Raw genomic sequence first — 18055 nt, forward strand, 5'->3', positions numbered from 1 at the left:
TCTCATAATTTATCTTGACATATTTATGGAAAGTCCTTTAATCCTAACAGAGCTGATAGTTGGCTGACTTTGTAATAGTCTAACGTGGCTGTTGAAATTCAGGTCTAAGTCCATGACTACGCCTAGACTTCTGGCTTGGCCCGTGTTTTTTAAACCAAGTCTGGCCTCACACTGCAGACCAGTCTAAACTATCTTTTTCAAACCGGTTTCAGAAGTGAACTTCAAGCCTGAGAGTCGTGGGAATGAACATAACTTTGTGGCATCTCATCATGAAAGCCAACTTGCTCTCCCAGCTGTGCAGCTTTCCCACCTTCCCATATAACATGTCTGAGCACGGCTACCCTGTTCGACCCTGACATTCCCAGAGTCCTAGGCCATGATTTGAATGACTTCAGCACTGTCTCCTTGTGGGCTGAAAATCTACCTGAAAACAAGGCCAACATGATTCGTGTGTTCAGACGAGCAGGATTTACTTATATTTTCTATGTAAAGGGAGACACATTCAAAAGTGAGAAAAAGCTGGAAGCCACATTGCACTGCTGTGAATAGATTTCTCTCTTCTGGTGAAACATTTCAGAGCGAGCTCCATTGTTTGTCACAGTCCAGCTTTGCTATTGACCCTGAACAATACAACACTGCTGACTTTGTACTGTATGTATAGCGAGCATGCATGCCTGTAGACATGGAGTTGTTTTCATATTTCTATCTGTGTGGGTCAGAGTTGAGTTTACATATCTGAGAATGCCACATCCCTTTTGTCAAATAAAACACAGGCTACAAGAAACCGGCCGCCCTCCCACTGAGGCCTTTTGTCTTTCTCTGTTATCAGCTACAAACATGTCTGTGCTCAAGATCAAATGAGACTGGGAATAAATCTGGAAATGACAATAGATGCCAACAACTGCTCATTTGTCATATAATATTGTTTGTCATAATTGCGGTACTGATGTCCAACCTCACACTGCAAACAATGAATCAGTATAAAAGAAATCCTTTAAGTGTTGGCAGACGTGCCCAGGTGTGACACGCACAAAACCACCAGTATCAAAGCTGGACAAAAGCAGTGTAAAGAGAGTGAAATAGTATTGCCACAGGCAGGGGAGAGGCCAGAGAGAAAGAGGGAGAGCGTGGAGGTGAGCTCTGGGTTATGGGCTGGTGCTTTATTAACTTATTTTTTACAGCTCTGAAGGTTTCGAGAGTCAGTAGGAAGACGAATTTCCTCGGTCTTACCCGTCTGTCCAGTTTTTTTCTTATCTTCAAAGTAAGACAGAGAGCAGGCTGTCTTCAGTGAAGCCTTTGAATCCGCCTACACAACAGGGGGATTGTTTAAAGGCTTTATTATCTTTTGCTGAAAGACACACCTGTTGGCACCGTTTTAGTTGATCACTTTTTTTTTTGCTGGAGATTTCTGTTCATTCTCCACGTGACAGAGACTCACTCAGGAGCTCGCTGGATGTGTTTGCGGGGAAGAATGAGCGGCTTTCTGTACTTCATCCTCCCAGCTCTGGGTGGATACACTCTCACCTCTCTGTACCTGCTGAAGAACCCGCTCATTCTCCACAGGAAGAAACGCACCGCTTTTTACTGCACACACATCTCACACAGAGGAGGTAAGGGGGTGACCAGCACTGTGTTTACAGTTTCAGTTAGACTGAGGAGATAGATGGGGGTATGTTTGGTGTTTAAAGGGACAGTTCACCCCAAAATCAAAAATATTTATTTTTCCTATTACCTGTGGTGCTATTTATCAGTCTTGATTGTTTTGGTGTGAGTTGCCATGAGTTAGAGATATCGGCTGTAGAGATGTCTGCCTTCTCTCTAATATAAGGGATCTGGTGACGAGAGAGTTGAGCCGGAAGGCGAAGCTTTGGATTTCCTGGTCCATCTACATCCCAACCCTCACCTATGGTCATGAGCTCTGGGTAATGACCGAAAGAATGAGATCACGGATACAGGCGGCCAGAATTAGTTTCTCCCGTGGGGTGGCTGGGCTCAGCCTTAGAGATAGGGTAAGGGGCTCGGACATCCAGAGGAAGCTCGGAGTAAAGCTGCTGCTACTTTGCGTTGAAAGTTGTCAGTTGAGGTGGTTCGGGCATCTGATCAGGATCCTCCTGGGTGCCTCCTGTTAGGGTGTTCTGGGTATGTCCCACTAGTAGGAGGCCCTGGGGCAGACCCAGAACATGCTGGAGGGATTACATATCTCATCTTGCCCAGGAACACCTTGGGGTCCCCCAGGAGGAGCTGGAAGGCGTTGCTGGGGAGAGGGACGTCTGGGGTGCTTTGCTTGGCCTGCTGCTCCCGCAACCTGGCCCCAGATAAGCGGATGTAAATGGATGGATGGATGGATGGATGGATGGATGGATGGATGGCACTCAGCTTGTAGTGCTCTAAGTGCCAAAAAATATATTTGAAAAACTCAACGGCAATTTCTCTTTCCAGAAATCATGACCAAGTTACTCAATATAATCTGCAGACCTTGTTGTGAGCAGTTTTATGTAGCCTAGGAACTATTTTCTTTCTACTGAACTAAACCTGCTAACCGTATAACTGTGCAGAAGGAAGTGTGCATCTACTGCTGGCTCACCTAGTACTACCAGGCCTCAAGGAAGAGCACCGGGCTTTGAATCCAATTTTCATAGTGGCCAAACAGTGGAATTACAACCTCCAGGTTCATCGCATGATGCCATTGGGCCCAAAAAGACTTTTTCCCATAGACTTACATTGGGAAAGAGACACCTGGTAATCAGTGGATACATTTATTTTGAGCATCTCAACACCTGAAAATTGCCTCTTTTCACTATCAGGATTTGGTGCGGTAACATTTGAAAAGTTTAGAGGAGCCACAAGATTAAGGCATTTTTACCTCCATTCAAGTTACCGGAGTGCTAAACCGGAAAGAGCTGGCCTGGCCGGCGGAAGTCTCCAGAGCTCCTGTTCTTTGGGCCCATTGATGCAGAAACAGCACCAATCAGCCTCCAATGTTGTATCAAGGTCTCTTATCAAGGTTGCGTTTTTCAATTATTATTTTGGTGCTTTGAACACCACAAGCCTGATGCCATCTAGTTCAGTGGCTCCCAACTGGTGAGTTGTGGTCCAAAAGTGGGTCGTGGGTCCATTCTGTGGCTCGCAAACATGTCAGCTTTGTAAAAAACACACTTTATTTCTAAGTACAGTGAATGTCTTGCACAGAGCTTTTATTTTGAAGTGCCATTTTCTGCTGTAGAATGAGTGACTAACAGACACCTACTTGACAGAGACAGAAAAACTAGCTTGACAAAAAGGCCAAATGCAAGTATGACACTGAATGTATTAAACTGTGTGGACCTTAAACAAATGACTAAGGAGAAATTTGGACCTTGTGGCTTGACCAGTTGGGAACCACTAGTTCCATTATATTGGAGAGAAGGCAGACATCTCTACAGTCAATATCGCCAACACTGTGGCTTAATGTTTCTCTGGCTACTAAAAAATAAGACACATTTAACACACGTTTAAAAACTGAGGAACTCACAGCATGCTGTCTGATCACCATTCACTGTGTCCTCCTCACCTACAGTAGACACAGTGATGATATTTTCAGTCAGTCCAGAGTTTGCCACAATATAGCTAAGTGTGCTGACTGGTTCTGCTCTGCTGCCATCATCAACCCTGACTCCTCTGTTTGTCACCAGGATGTGGAGAGAGGATTGAGAGCACCATGGGGGCGTTCACACAGTGAGTACCAAACTCAAGTGGTGAGCTGCTGCTCTCACAAAATGGACTTTTCAGAGAGACTGTGGAAGCCAGCCATTTGGAATTATAGATAGGTGGACAGAGCATTCCAAATTGGGCCCCTGTTTCACACCCACTCCAGCATCACCAACACCCACCCACCCTTAGCTCTAATACCACAGACAGGCAATTTTAAATGGTCTGACTACGGGGAATCATCATTATACATGAATACAGTTGGGCTTATTGATATCCACAAGTCTCAGTTTTCCAGTCATACCCAAACTATGCAGTTCTAAGACTGCTACGGGACCCCAGTATGCAGGAATATTCAAATGTACCATTTAATAAAATCACAATGCCCTTTTTTTCTTGACAAAATTTAGCTGAACTCTGAAGCATAATTTAGCACCTTATGGCATGACATAGTTGATACTAGTGGATGTGGTGTGGTTGTCTAGTTTCATATGATACCAGCATCTTCACTCTAGCTACAGTGGGCGTTGATCACTAGTCTGCCTAGCTCCCCACCTTTGCCATGTTTAGCTTCGCTTGGTGCTTTGTCACACTTTTTTGGCCAGAAATTTGGCCAGGCCTCTCTGCTCCTTTCGTTTTCTTGTTCTCTTTGTTCCCTGACATTTATTTTTTTGAGCCCTTTATTTTTGGTGACTTAGTAAGTCAGTAGCTCCCTTCACATCTTTAGTATGTTCTGCACATCTGACTCACTGTTTTTACAATAACTGTTAGAGGTGGGGTATCAGATGACAAGTTTAAAATGATGACAGTAAATTAATTTATCATGTAAATACACAAAGCTTGTATTGTCAGTGATATAAGTCAGTGGGTAACTTGTTGTACGTGATCCCATGTATGTAACAAATGGTAAACTACGTGAGAGTGGACTCAAACAAACGACTCTGGACACAGTTCAGGTAAAATATCTTTACTGGTCAAAAGGTAGGTTGGGTACACAGATGGTCTATCAGTGGAGGCAAACAAATCCAATAGGGATGAGGCAGAGTCAAGCAACAGGCTAAAGCCAAAAAGCCAAGAAAAGGACACTGGGAAACAAAAGGCCTGGATACTAGACACATAAGGCGCTGAGACAAACTGGCACTGAGAGAAAACAAGACACACACTAAATACTCTGGTGAGGGGAAGGATAATGAGACACAGGTGAGGCTAATCAGGATGGGACAGACAATCAGACACAGGTGAGGTCATCAAAAGGGAGGGAAAACACACAGGGGCAGGAAGTGAACCGATCTGAAACGAGAGAAGTAGTGAGTTTCAAAGTGCAAGTAAAATTAAAAAAAAAAAAAAACATGACCAGAAACTTGAGCTGTGACAATGTAAGGGTCAGCCTTTGCATGGTCCCCCCACTGAGGACAGGCCTAAGACCAACTGAGCACGATCAAGTTTACTCTGACTCCATCTTTTTTTTTCTAATCAGGCAGAAACTGTGATGTGAGTAATTATCCAGCCTTATGATATGTTTTACAGTATATGTCATAAAAGAGGGATTAGGTCAGGTAATTTACATTTAGCATCTTTTCATTTGCAAGCATCGAGTGCTGTCTAATAAACTGTCACTGTGAGATTTTAGGCTTAACAACAGATTATTTGGAAATCTATCTGCAAAAATATGCACTTACTGCATAACATAAATCCTAGTAATGAAGATATCAAAGATGCGGGATGTCTGGGCTGCCTAAAAATGCATCCAATGATGTGCTGCACAAAATGTTTGCAAGATTTGTGCTTCATAAAAAACAGTAAATATGCAACACTGTGTACTTGCTACATGAATTTTCTTACATCCTTTCACAGTTGGACATTTTCTTGGACAACATTTTAAGAGATTGGCTCCAGTTCAGAGGGCAGGAACAGCAGAAAGATCTCTTTCTGTGCAGGCAACAAATGCATGCATTCTCATTTTTATCTTTCCTCCATATGCACCTGTGTCTGCAGTGCCGTGGAACAGGGCACACAGATGCTGGAGATGGATTGTCACTTGACTCGCGATGGACATGTGGTGGTGTCACATGATGAGAATCTGCTGAGGCAGACCGGCCACGACGTCACCATCTCCTCACTCAATCTACAGGTGGGAAGACGGATCCTACAGGGCTGTTGGTTAGGGAAAAGGTCACAAGGTCACACTGTGATACAAGCTCCTGCCAAACAAATGGTGGTTTTCTTGCTTATTTTCTTTAGCCCACCACATTGGCATGGACGGGGTCTGTCTCACAAAACAAGAGCATGAGATTCTCATCTTGGCTTCAAACATATATAATTAGCAAAGCCTCTATGTTTCAAGTCAGTCATCTGCTCCACTTTAACTGCAATGTGCGAAACAGCGGCATGCAAAGCCAAATACACACTTTAAATTTGATCCCTTGAAGCCACGTCTCACACAGCAGGTTTCTAAATGAGCAAGTTACTATATTAGGTAAAACCTGGAACTGCATCTTTTACTTCTTTGTGTGTTTTCACTGCAGTTTTTCAACTAACCTTTTTAATGCTGCTGTGAGCTACAGGCCCCTGAACTGATGCCATAAACATACTTTGTCATGTGTTGTAACAGATTAAAACACACAAAAACCTGCTACAGAGTAAATGTTTAGTATCGGATTACCTTCAAGTGAACGTTTGACTTTGCATACAACTGTGTCATATGCAACAAATCCACTGCATTACACCAAGAAAATCCCAAGATGCATGTTGTTTTCAAGGTAATCACAAGCAATATCATAATAGTATATTTTTATGTCTTAATACAACTGTTCATCAACTCTTTTAGGATATGCCTCTGTATAAGGAGAAACTGGAGGTGACATTTTACGCAGGTGAGTTTCTCCTCTCATTCGTATATTCTCAATCATTAACAAAAAGCCACACAATGAACAAGTCGGTCAGTAATGTGTGTGTGTGTGTGTGTGTGTGTGTGTGTGTGTGTGTGTGCGCATCGACAAGAATATGTGTAACCTTTAGTTTCAACCCCTCCCTCCTCCAGGACGCTACAGCAGCGGTGCAGACAGGAAGTTCGCTTTGCTGGAGGACGTGTTCAGGAAGTTCCCTGACACGCCTGTCAGCATTGAGATTAAGGAGAACAACAAGGAGCTGATAGAAAAGGTACTTAGCAGAGCAGTTTCAGCACTTTCCCAGTTATATCAGATAATCTCCAAAGTATGAAAGTGTTCATGCTTTTGTGATGCTCAGCAACTACCCAATCAAATGTCAAGATTATCTCTGATGATGAGATTTAAAGGTCCAGTGTGTAGGATTTAGGGAAATCTGTTTGCACAAATGGTGTATAATAGTCATTGCTATGTTTTCATTAGTTTGTTATCACCTGAAAATAAGAATTATTGTTTTTTCATTACCTTAGAGTGAGCTGTTTATATCTACATACAGAGCAGGTCCTCGCCCACGGCATTTGTCATGTTGTTCTACAGTAGGTCAGAATGGATAAACCAAACACTGGCTCTAAACTATGCATTTTCGTGTCGGCCACCATAGTTCTCCTACAGCAGGCTTGTCCAAAGTCCAGCCCCAGGGCCAATTGTGACCCAAAGACCGATTTTAAATGGCCAGCGTAACTCCAACATAACAACGTATCGCTGCCGTGTTACAGGGGCTGTAATCAGTACAGATGTTACTGCTCTGATTGCATTAAAAAAGTAAACTTTTTCCACTCAGATTTTATGCTCCTGTAGGAGTGTTCTTTATGACAGTTTTACCTAAAATTATATTTAAAAAATATCACAATATATTGCCTTGCATTGCTGGGGAGACGGACGTCTGGGATGCTTTGCTTGGTCTTCTGCCCCACAACCTGGCCCCAGATAAGCAGACAATCCCATGTCTTGATACATATCGTTTCGCCAGATTATTGCCAATACACAGCCCTACAGCAAAGAAGCATAAAGTGAGAGTGAGGGCCGTGGCGTTTATAGCGGTGGAAAATGGAATTCTTTTTCACTGAAAGACAAACCATTTGCTTTGTCTCATTTGTACAGGATTATTTTTAAGTAACCCATATGATGCGAGAAGCAGCTGGCTCCCAGGTATTTTCACATGTTCTAATCTGGCCCCCATTTTAAAAAAATTGGACACCCCTGTCCTACACACTTGGCACACAGGAGAAGTGTGAAGTGTGAAGAAGAAGGGTGTAAGTCTATAGGATGTCTGTAAGATAAGCAGGAAAAGGATTATGAAGAACTTTTAATGTAGACATTAAGATTTTTTTAAACCAATTTATTTATTTGGTTTTTAATAGACAGTATCATTTTTTAAAAAAGTAATCACCATATTCCTCTTTGCAAAAAAAGAGAAAAATAAAACAAATAAAAAATAAATTAAAATTAAAGTCAAAGTAAAAAAAAAAAAACACATTAAAATCACTAACATATGTTGCGGTTAAAGAGGCACATTTTGCACTGATTTGACAGATAAATACATTTACAACTGCCAAACCAAGCATGTGATAAAAGGCTGCTATATTTAAAATAATCTGTTAATAATAAGCTTTAAAAGGTAATCTGATAAACTTTAAAACTGTTGTTGCTTTAAAACTCCCAACATATAAACATAGTCTATTTTGAAGCCAATACTTCCTACCTATGAGCATTTGTTTAACCTCTAAAAGTAGGCTGATGCCCCGTAATATCTCATTGTACCATCACCACCTTCACATTTCATCTGTGACTCTCCTGTCTGTGTGCAGGTGTCTGACTTGGTCAGATGCTACAACAGGGAGGAAATCACTGTCTGGGCCTCTGTGAACAGCAGGATCATGAAGGAATGCCGCAAAACGGTACATAGACCACCTGGGGGAGACAGAGCTACTTGTGCAGCATTTTACAGTTAATACACAGACAGTATTACATTTTTGCCTCTTATAATATTGTTCTTGCTTAATCTGAACAGCAGGAATAAAACTGTAAACTGTTTCTGTCTGTCTGACTGTCTGTCTGTTGTCTTCCTCACAGAATGACTCGATGCCGTACAGCTTCACTGTGCACCGAGGTGTCTTGCTTCTTCTTCTCTTCTACAGTGGCCTGCTGCCCTTTGTGCCACTGGGAGAGAGTTTAGTGCAGTGCTACCTGCCACGCATCATCAACAGGTGTGCCTGCAGGAGTGTGTGTCTCTGCATGTTGAGTCCATGTGTGTGTGTTCATGCATGTAAATCCGTCCTCCCTCTCTTTGGCTGCAGGCCATTAATACATTAATCTGGTTTTATCCTCTAAGATTATTCGTCTCTAATCTTATGTTTGGTGTGAGATGAATGTGTCACAGTACAGATGCGTCTTTTGTTTTTCTCTCTGTTTTTGTGTGCTGAAGGACGTTCATTCCTAAGAAGCGCATCCTGAGGAACCCACTGATCATCTCCCTGATAGAAAAGTGAGTAAAGTTTCCGTTGCAGCCTTCCTTTGACTGACTTTGTGTTGCTGTAGGAATCTAAAATAATCATGAGAGAATCATTACCAGTAACATGTTCCAGAAAAAAACTTAATGAGAACATTAGAGTACATGGGGTGATGCTTTTTTTTTTTTTTTTTTGCAGAATAGCAACATTTTGGAGTATGATGCTACAGTTTATATATCAGTAAATTCTGGACTATTTTTTACTATTGTTTGTGTAAAAACTGAATTATTCATATATTAATTTATGCTTTCGTTACAGAGTAACAATGAGGAAGAGTCTTTTTAATCACCTGGCAGCCCGGGGAATTCAGGTATGAAACCACATACATACCTCATCCAAACACTGCTCTGCTGTAAGTAAGTGTTTTAAGATGAGGTGTGTGAGGATGCATGATAGGATATAGGGTTATGTGATAAGTGTGAGTGACAATGGCTATGGGGGAAGCTCTGTAGTTAGTTTCAGTTTTGTTTTATCAACTGTTATTTATTTTTGTTTTATTTGATATGTATTTCTATATTTTCTTTATTTTAAACTTTATTTTTATTTTTGAAATGCAGTGTTACTATATCCTTCGTCAGTGCAGATCAATATGCAAACAATGAGAGAGAGCAAAAAAGAAAATCTACATAAACAAATAGGTAAATAAATATGTAAACATTGTGTGAGAGAGAAAAAAGGAAACCTACAAAAAATGGATAAATAAATATGCAAACTCAGAGGGTTTTTGGTTCATGACCTGTCTGATAAACCATCTGTAAACTCAAATAAAATATGAACCATTTAAAAAATAAATGTTATGTTGAGCCACTGGTGTTGAAAACCTCCATTGGGTGACTTTGAATTGTATTTAGCCTCCTAAATCCTTCACCTGCAGATTTCGTCATGAATCTATCAGTGCAAAACCTCAAATCATAATTCCCATCTGCAAAAACAAGAAGGGTTTTTTTCCCTTGTTACTGCATCATCAACTGTAAGACTCAATTTCACCAAAGCACTTAATAGTTAAATGCCCATTACATTTAAGTATTTCAACAAACAGTAACACTCACATAGCCTCTCTGAGTGTCTAGGCTGCATCACCCCTGTCCTGATGTGAGTAATCTCTGATGGGATGAGGTCACCCCCATCATCTGGCCATGAGTGGTCACTGAATAGTTTGAGCATGAAAACAGTTGCAGTCATATGTCGTAGCATTGTCAGCTGCTGAGGGAGCGTATTTGAACACTCATGGGTGATTCTGAGGTAGTGACTAAGAAAAGCTCTCCCCCTCATCATCCACACAAAAACAAGAAGGATGCGGTTCCCTCCAGAAAAGCCCCACATTCCTGGTAAAAAAAAAAAATATTTAAAAAAAATACATATAAGAAGTTGGAATAACAGGGTAACTTGAAATATCTGTGCTTCCACCATGATTCAGCAATATTTGATACAAAGTCAAAAAAATTATGTATTTTTCCCCCTAATATTAAGGAATCCATCACATATTAATGAATAGTGTGTAAGATAATGCTAAGTTAAAGTGACAGTTCACCCCAAAATACAAAAACTAACATATTTTTCCTCTTCCCAGCAGTGCTATTTATAAATCTGGATTGTTTTGGTGGGAGTTGCCAAGTGATTTCAGCTGTAGCGATGTCTGCCTTCTCTCCAATATACTGTAATGGAACCAGATGGCACTCGGCTTGTAGTGCTCAAAGCGCCAAAAAAATACATTTGATAACCTCAACAGTAATGTCTTTTTCAGAAGTCATGATGCGGTTAATCAAGATAATCCACAGACCTTGTTGTGAACAGTTTAATGTAAGGAATTATTTTCTTTTGAACGACACTCCCCAATCGTATCACAGCACAGAAGGAAGTGTGCATCTACTCTCTGTTCATTATTTTGCATCTACATAATTTAATGTTAACTACATTCATATATTGTTTACATATTTTAAATTTGGAGCTATTCAATATCGCACACCTTACATGCAGGTAATGAAAGACATGATTAAGTTTGGCGGAGTGATATATGATGTGAGATGCCACTATTGTTGTCAATTTCAGTTGTACGTTCTTTTTTGGACAGTAAAGTGGATCACGTTACACAGAGAAGCTGTCCCTGTGCTCTTACTTCACTCACAACCCTCTGATAGTTAATTCAGTTACTACTTAGTTTATAGGTAAAACAGGAGAGAGAAACCTGCCTTACATTAGCTAGCTCAGTGGTGCTAGGTGAGCGAGCAGTAGATGCACAGTTGATTCTGCAAAGTGATACAGTTGGCAGGTGTAGTTCACTAGGGAAATAAAAAGTAGTTGAAACTGCTCACAACAAGGTCTGTGGATTATCTTGAGTACCCCGGTCATGATTTCTGGAAAGAGACATTGATGTTGAGTTTTTCAAATGTATATTTTGGCGCTTTGAGCACCACAAGCCGAGTGCCATCTGGTTCCATTATATTCAAGACAAGGGAGACATTGCTACAGCCGATATCTCCAACACTCTGCAACTCACACCAAAACAATCTAGACTGATAAATAGCACTACTTGTAAGAAGAAAATATTTATTTTTGATTTGGGGTGAACTGTCCTTCAAGTTTATTTCTAACATTAGGGAATATCTCAGTGCTACTGGCATTTATATCTGTCATTTGTCCACACTGCAGTCTGAAAGAGTGCTCTGAGCTCAAAGGTCTTACTTTATGCTGATGTCAGCTGTATTCTGGCTGTCAAATCTGAGACAACTGCCACTGTCCAAATTTAGGACAACGGGGTTTGTATTTTTTGATGGTGAAAGCATGTACTGTTACTCAAAACTGCAGGAAGGATGACAGGGAGACAGATCACTCTGATTTTAACTCAGCTTTATTTCTTCAATGTTTGAGAAGGTGATAACACAATTTTAATTATGTTTTTGAGCTGTTTGGCCTCAAGGACTCTGAACAGCTCATTACCATTGATTCATACACCGTATCTGTAATTCCAGGTGCATTTGTTTGTGTGCAATGAAGATGAAGACATAAAGGCTGCATTTGAAGTGGGAGCCACAGGGGTGATGAGTGACTACCCGACTCTTCTCTCAAGCTACCTCTGCAGAAACAGGAGTCAGGATTGATCCCAAACACGTCCTCACATGACCACAATTATTAACTCAGAAACAGCAGCCGTCAGATGAATGAGGATTCTGTAAGGAAAAGACTGTAAAAGAGAAGTAAATACAAGAAGTGTGAGATCTATTTCTCCCACTGTGCCCAGATTAGTCAAAGAGTTGTTGGTCTAACTATTAAACACCATGCATTCAACTCTTCAATCTGAATGCTTATCACTGTTGACAAAATTATCTGCACTTAGGTCATTTCTACAGCCTCCACCCACAGCTTGTCACAGCCCAGAGTTTAAAGGAATATGTCAACCACAAAATGACCTTTTGTTTATTGATATAATTACTCACCCAAGGTTATGTAGAAGCCATGAAAAAAATGTTTTTCTGGCATGCCTCCACAGTGAACTAAGAATCCAAAAACGTAGAAAATTCTTTTAGAAAAATTTGTTTAGCAACAGCAAAACTATATTGGAAGCACCCATTCGCAAACTTTCACACAACTTGTGCTGTATAATCCAAGTCTCATTTATCCATGCCAGAGTCCTGCATGGGTCCATTTTTGAAAAGCTGCACCCACCCATACCTGTAAATCTCAGTGCCAGACCTGACTTATCATTATCAGCCATTATGTCTGCCATAAACCACACCACTTGCACCCAAGTCTCACCAAGTCCCAGGACCTGACTCTCATTAAGTTGGGTTCTTCATCCTTGAATTACAAATCCTGCAAAAATCTTTCACTGGCTGCACTCGATGTCAGGATGGCAAAAACATACCGCTGCCAGGTTATGAAACATTTTAGCATGCTCTTTCCGCCACCATAAAACCTCAAAAGGATCCTCCCCAGATGTCTTGAACTCGATGTAGGCTGCCACCTCATCCTCAGACTGCAAAGTTTCATGGCTGGAGTCAAACGGTCAACTTGTGTCACTGACTTTTAAAATAAAAGGTATTGCAGCCTGATAATAGTGATGTCAAAAGATGTAAAAATATTACACATATACTGCACATCTTTTTCATTTGTTTTATTCTAAAAAATAAATAAATATATTTTTGTTCTCACCTGCTGCCCGTCTGCGTGTAGTTCATTTTTACCCGTGCTTGTACCCATGTATTTATACTGTATGTACTTATGTACAAATTTTTACCCATTGCTCAGCTTTTTGCAGGTTACCCATCAAGTACCCAACCCAGTGCGGGACTCTGAGCCGTTTTCAATGGAATATATGAGCAGTGTTTAAACGCACACACTTGCTAAGGTATACTTGTACTTGAAAGTGTTTTAAATCATGACGTTTAAGCAAAAATGTGTTTTGGAAGTGCTGGGTGTACGACTGATATATGAGACTTGGATTATACTGCACAAGTTTTGTGACACTTTGTAAATTCATTTTTTGATATAGTTTTACTGGTTTTAAAAGTGGACCCCTTTTACTCAAAAACTTCAAGAATTTCCCTGTTTTTTTTTTTCTTTTTGTGCAACTCAGCAACACAGAAAAAAATTTCTTCATAAATTCAACGTAACATCAGGTGAGTAACTGATGTAGAAATGGATATTGTGTGGGTGAAGCATTCCTTTAAAGAAACAATCATTTATTTTTCTCAGCAATAAATCAAAAAATGCTTTATTAGTGCTCTGGGACAAAAAGGTGACAAATGTGAGAGACAATTATGGTCGACAACCATTATGTTTTTGTGGGAGAGCTAATTGCAGACAAGTTCACTCAGTTTTAGTGTGTGTTTGTGCATGTGTGACAGATTCTTGGGTTGGAGGAGGGCCAGCAAGAACCACCAGCACCCTCTTTTTCTCAATTTTAGGTTGTTGTAGGGTTCCCAATGTGATCCTTTGTGTCTTGTTCTTTAATATTTGATGATGATGATGTTGATGATGATGTTGATTTGAGTCTAATGATTTAAACCAGGTAATAATTGGTTGAATTGGAATTACTGGGATAAATAATTCATTTTAGGGCAGGGTTGTCAAACTCATTTTGGTGTGGCCAATGAACCAAAACTTCCCCCCCTTTCTTATAATGTAAAGAAAATGTTAATCCAATACAGATAATACACAGCCTGAGATTGTACTGAAAAACAAGTGCTTTAGCATGAGTCGTTATACCAACAAAGTCACCTGTGACCATACAATGACGTTGGGTGTTTGCCCCACTATAAACCCCTACATCATCACACACTCTGCTCCCACTGAATTTTCTCCCCAAGATTTTGAGTGACAGATAGCTCTGGCAATCATCCACAATTCATAGAACCGTAGTTACAGCTGTAACTCTCGTTATCCCCTGTCTTTCAAACCAATTACAAATATTACATACAGATTCTTTTGTTGCTGCTGGTTGACAATATTTTGCACAATGTTTAGTATCTTTAAATATGACCACACATTAAGTATTCATTGTTTTTCAGACAACTGTATTCTGGTCAGGGTGGAAAAACCTCTGATGCAGTATTTTACATGAAGCTTCTCACTGTTTACTCCTGACACCTGGCAGCTCTCAGCCTTCACAACTGCACCAAAATCAGGTGAGCAAATTCATCCAGTGGGCTGGATTGGCCCATTTGGCAGCCGGTTCTGGCCCATGGGCCGCATGTTTGACATCCCACATAACTATTCTGCCCATAACAGATATTTGTGAGTTCATCCAGCGTTGGAGATCATCATTTATTTTTATAAGCAGTGGGGTGAAGTTTAGATTGAACAGCTCTGTTAGCCTGGGGGAAATCTGAATCCCCAGACATGTGATGTGACCAGTGGGAGAGGTGGTGCAGCGGCTGTTGCATCCCAGCTGTTGTTGCTTTTTCTTCATCAAGGAACATTATGGTAGTTTCTGTTTGCTGTTTTAGATGAGTACTGTATTAAATTAAACAGACTGCATGTATTTCTCAGTGAGTAATTTAATAAAAAGCTTGCTCTGGATGGATTTGGGGCGGCAGTAGCTCAGTCCATAGGGACTTGGGTTGGGAACCGGAGGGTCGCCTGCTCGAGTCCCCGTCTGGACCAAAATGTGGAGCGTGGACTGGTAGCTGGAGAGGTGCCAGTTCACCTCCTGGGCACTGCCGAGGTGCCCCTGAGCAAGGCACCGAACCCCCAAACCGCTCGGAGCGCCTGTCATGGGCAGCCCACTCTGACATCTCTCCACTTAGTGCATGTATAGGTCCTGTTTGTGCATGTGTGTGTTCGGACCTGTGTGTAATTGACAACAGAGTGAAAAATTGAATTTCCCCTCGGGGATTACTAAAGTATATATAAAAAATAAAAAATAAAAAAAATAATAATGGGAGGAATCACCTTCTCTAGTGTGTGACTCGGAGCTCTACTTATGATGTTAATCTCTGTGTTGATGAGTGAAATGAGACAGTAGCTGTGTGGCAGAGTCAAGTCATTGTTCTGTTTAAAACAAGTGAAATTTTGATGGCATTCATATTTTTTGGTAGTCAGGAGTTTTGCTTTATTCCAGTTATCAGTCTCTGAGGAAGCAGAGCTGCGACGGTGCAGAAGTGTTTACAGTTGGAGTGAATATTTAACCAGCTGGACCATATCACCTGACGACCCATTTCTCATGATAAGAGAGTAAACGTGACTTTGTTTTGACTGTGTCTGTTATTTTCTGACATTATTTGACTGGTTTGAGTAAGTGCATATGAAATAAATTATCTGGGACAGCTCACGTGGGTTTATGCTTTTATATTCTTTTGTGCGATATTACAATGAAGAGCACTCAAACATGGAGTTGGAAATTAAAGTAAAGGAATTAACTTTTTACAAATATCCATATAGGTGAGTGCAGTGTTATTGGGTCCTTGTTTTCCCAGGCTTGGGTTAAAGTCCAGCCACACCGCAGTGATAATAATCAACCGGCCTGTTGGCGAAACAAAGGCTGTATTTTTCTGACCTGCTTGGCTGTGCTTTGCGGTGTGACAAATGGGTTAATGGAATAAAGGTGGATCAGTGCAGACCGAAGTCTTAATACAGTAGATATGCAAAGAGCAAAGGTCTGAATTAGTGACCCAGCAGAGAAGTTAGGCTCTTAATCACACAAACAGGGCTGTTGCTGCCATAATACATAACATTACATATAGTACTTGGGGGAATCTAGTAAATTATTGACATCAAAGGAATAGTTTACCCACAAAATGATAATATGAAGATTAATCTGTCATGCCATGTTACATTGAAATCATGAAGAAAAGTGTTCGACATATTGATTTATTACTTGGGGACCACGTTTAACAACAGCAAAACTACTCTTAAATGTGGTCGGGGTTGTTGTCACTCACCGCTCCGTCCAGCACTCACTGAATTTCCTCATTACCGGTGACAGTGGGGAGTCTGCACCTCGTTTATTGTCCACAGAACGAGGCTGCACACAGACATTTTCAGAACAAAATAAAACAGGCTGTAGTGAGAGTCTCTCTCGATAGGATATTTAAAAATAGCGGGTTTGTGCATTTAGTCCTTCCCAGGAAAGCTCAGGGGTTTAGTGTTGCTGGAGCTCACAGGCCTTTTTTTTCAAAGTTAGGATTGGAATATATGCAGTTCATATAACCCAGTTGAAATTAATATATATAAATGCTTGAAGATCCACTCATTACTAAAAATGTATGTCATATAAAAACTAAAGTGATGGTCAAAGTTGTCATCAAAGTTGAAATCTAAGGTGTGATGATGGATTCACATCAACTCATACATTGAGTAACATTACAAGTTGACACTTCACCTTAAAAGTTGCCGGCAGTCGGCCCAGTGAATCATTATTATGAGTTATTTTTTTCTCAGTTTAAAGCTGCTGCAAGTAGCAGCACAACATTCTTTCATTTTATTATTATAGCCTACTAATAAAACTTTCCATGGTATAAACAGTGGTTACATAAGCCTCAAAACAAACCTCAACTCTGCCCTGGGCAGACTGACTGTACGTTATTGACCAATCAACAGACTGCAGTGTTCACAGCTCCATTTTTTAGCACCAGATCTGTGTGCTAGGTACCCCAACAGAGGGGTGACCAGAAATGGGGACGGTACAGAACGGTCACATTGGTACCATCCACAACTTTTCACAGTGGAAACTGAAAAAAAGCACACTGAACTGACCTGTACTGCACTGCTAAGGGGAAACAATGCTTAAATGACCACAAAGACACACAAAACCACAAAAAGATGCAGCAAAAAAGAAGAAAAACTACCACAAAGTCTTTATCTTGTTCCTATGTTGAAGAGGTGGTGGGGCCTTTTGCATATCTGTGCCCAAGGCCCCATTGTCTCATAATCTGCTCATGCATATGTTTATATGACTTTTCTGTTGTTTATTCTTTTGCATAACAAGCGTGGTAGTAAATGAGATACTCATGAGAATATGCTAAGTGAAAAGGGTAGGTTTAACAAGCTTAAACTACACCTTTTCAGTCTACATTTTCTATTTTCCTTTTGTTTTGTTTTTTACTTTTAATTTAATGCCTTGTCTTTATTATGCGCATTTCTCCTGGAAAATTGTTAACAAGAGCCAAAACAGATTACCATTACCATATAATAGGGAAGAAAACACACAGCTCCAAGACAGTCATGCAAATAAATCAAGAAACCACAACCAAACCCCCTCCCCATCCTTCTTGTCAAAGATATTGAAGGTTTCCTGAGTCTCGTCACATAACCACAAATAGTTGTTCCTTACGTTGTGCACGTTTGATCAGTTTGCAGCCAGTCTGAAGGACTTTTATCCCAAATCCACCAGCAGGATGTGATAATGACCCACCAGCAGCATTTATGAGACTGTACCAACAATCAAACTGATAGCCATAAAGGGCTCATGTGAAG

The 18055-nt window shown here is 40.7% G+C and overlaps 1 protein-coding gene and 1 long non-coding RNA gene across 3 annotated transcripts; one reads left to right on the plus strand and one right to left on the minus strand.

Annotated features, from left to right (window-relative positions):
• Positions 1 to 1078: 1078 nt before the first annotated feature.
• Positions 1079 to 12280, plus strand: gdpd3a (glycerophosphodiester phosphodiesterase domain containing 3a). Of its 2 annotated transcripts, none has more exons than XM_050069541.1 (10): positions 1079 to 1610; positions 3672 to 3714; positions 5683 to 5818; positions 6515 to 6560; positions 6728 to 6846; positions 8441 to 8530; positions 8706 to 8839; positions 9058 to 9117; positions 9401 to 9452; positions 12112 to 12280. In XM_050069541.1, exons 1-10 carry the CDS (start codon positions 1454 to 1456, stop codon positions 12238 to 12240), a joined length of 966 nt encoding a protein of 321 aa, XP_049925498.1. In that variant the 5' UTR covers positions 1079 to 1453; the 3' UTR covers positions 12241 to 12280. The 2 variants fall into 2 exon arrangements, with proteins under 2 accessions (XP_049925498.1, XP_049925499.1); XM_050069542.1 differs by having other exon boundaries at positions 9401 to 9494; positions 12112 to 12243.
• On the minus strand, positions 11971 to 18036 carry LOC126405683 (uncharacterized). The gene is made up of 4 exons (XR_007571601.1): positions 17913 to 18036; positions 16522 to 16604; positions 12577 to 12633; positions 11971 to 12323 (listed from the first exon to the last, which is right to left on the minus strand). It is a non-coding gene; the product is annotated as an uncharacterized LOC126405683 (long non-coding RNA).
• Between the last annotated feature and the right edge of the window lie 19 nt (positions 18037 to 18055).

The sequence above is a fragment of the Epinephelus moara genome, chromosome 18 (assembly GCF_006386435.1).
Source record: "Epinephelus moara isolate mb chromosome 18, YSFRI_EMoa_1.0, whole genome shotgun sequence".
NCBI lineage: Eukaryota > Metazoa > Chordata > Actinopteri > Perciformes > Serranidae > Epinephelus > Epinephelus moara.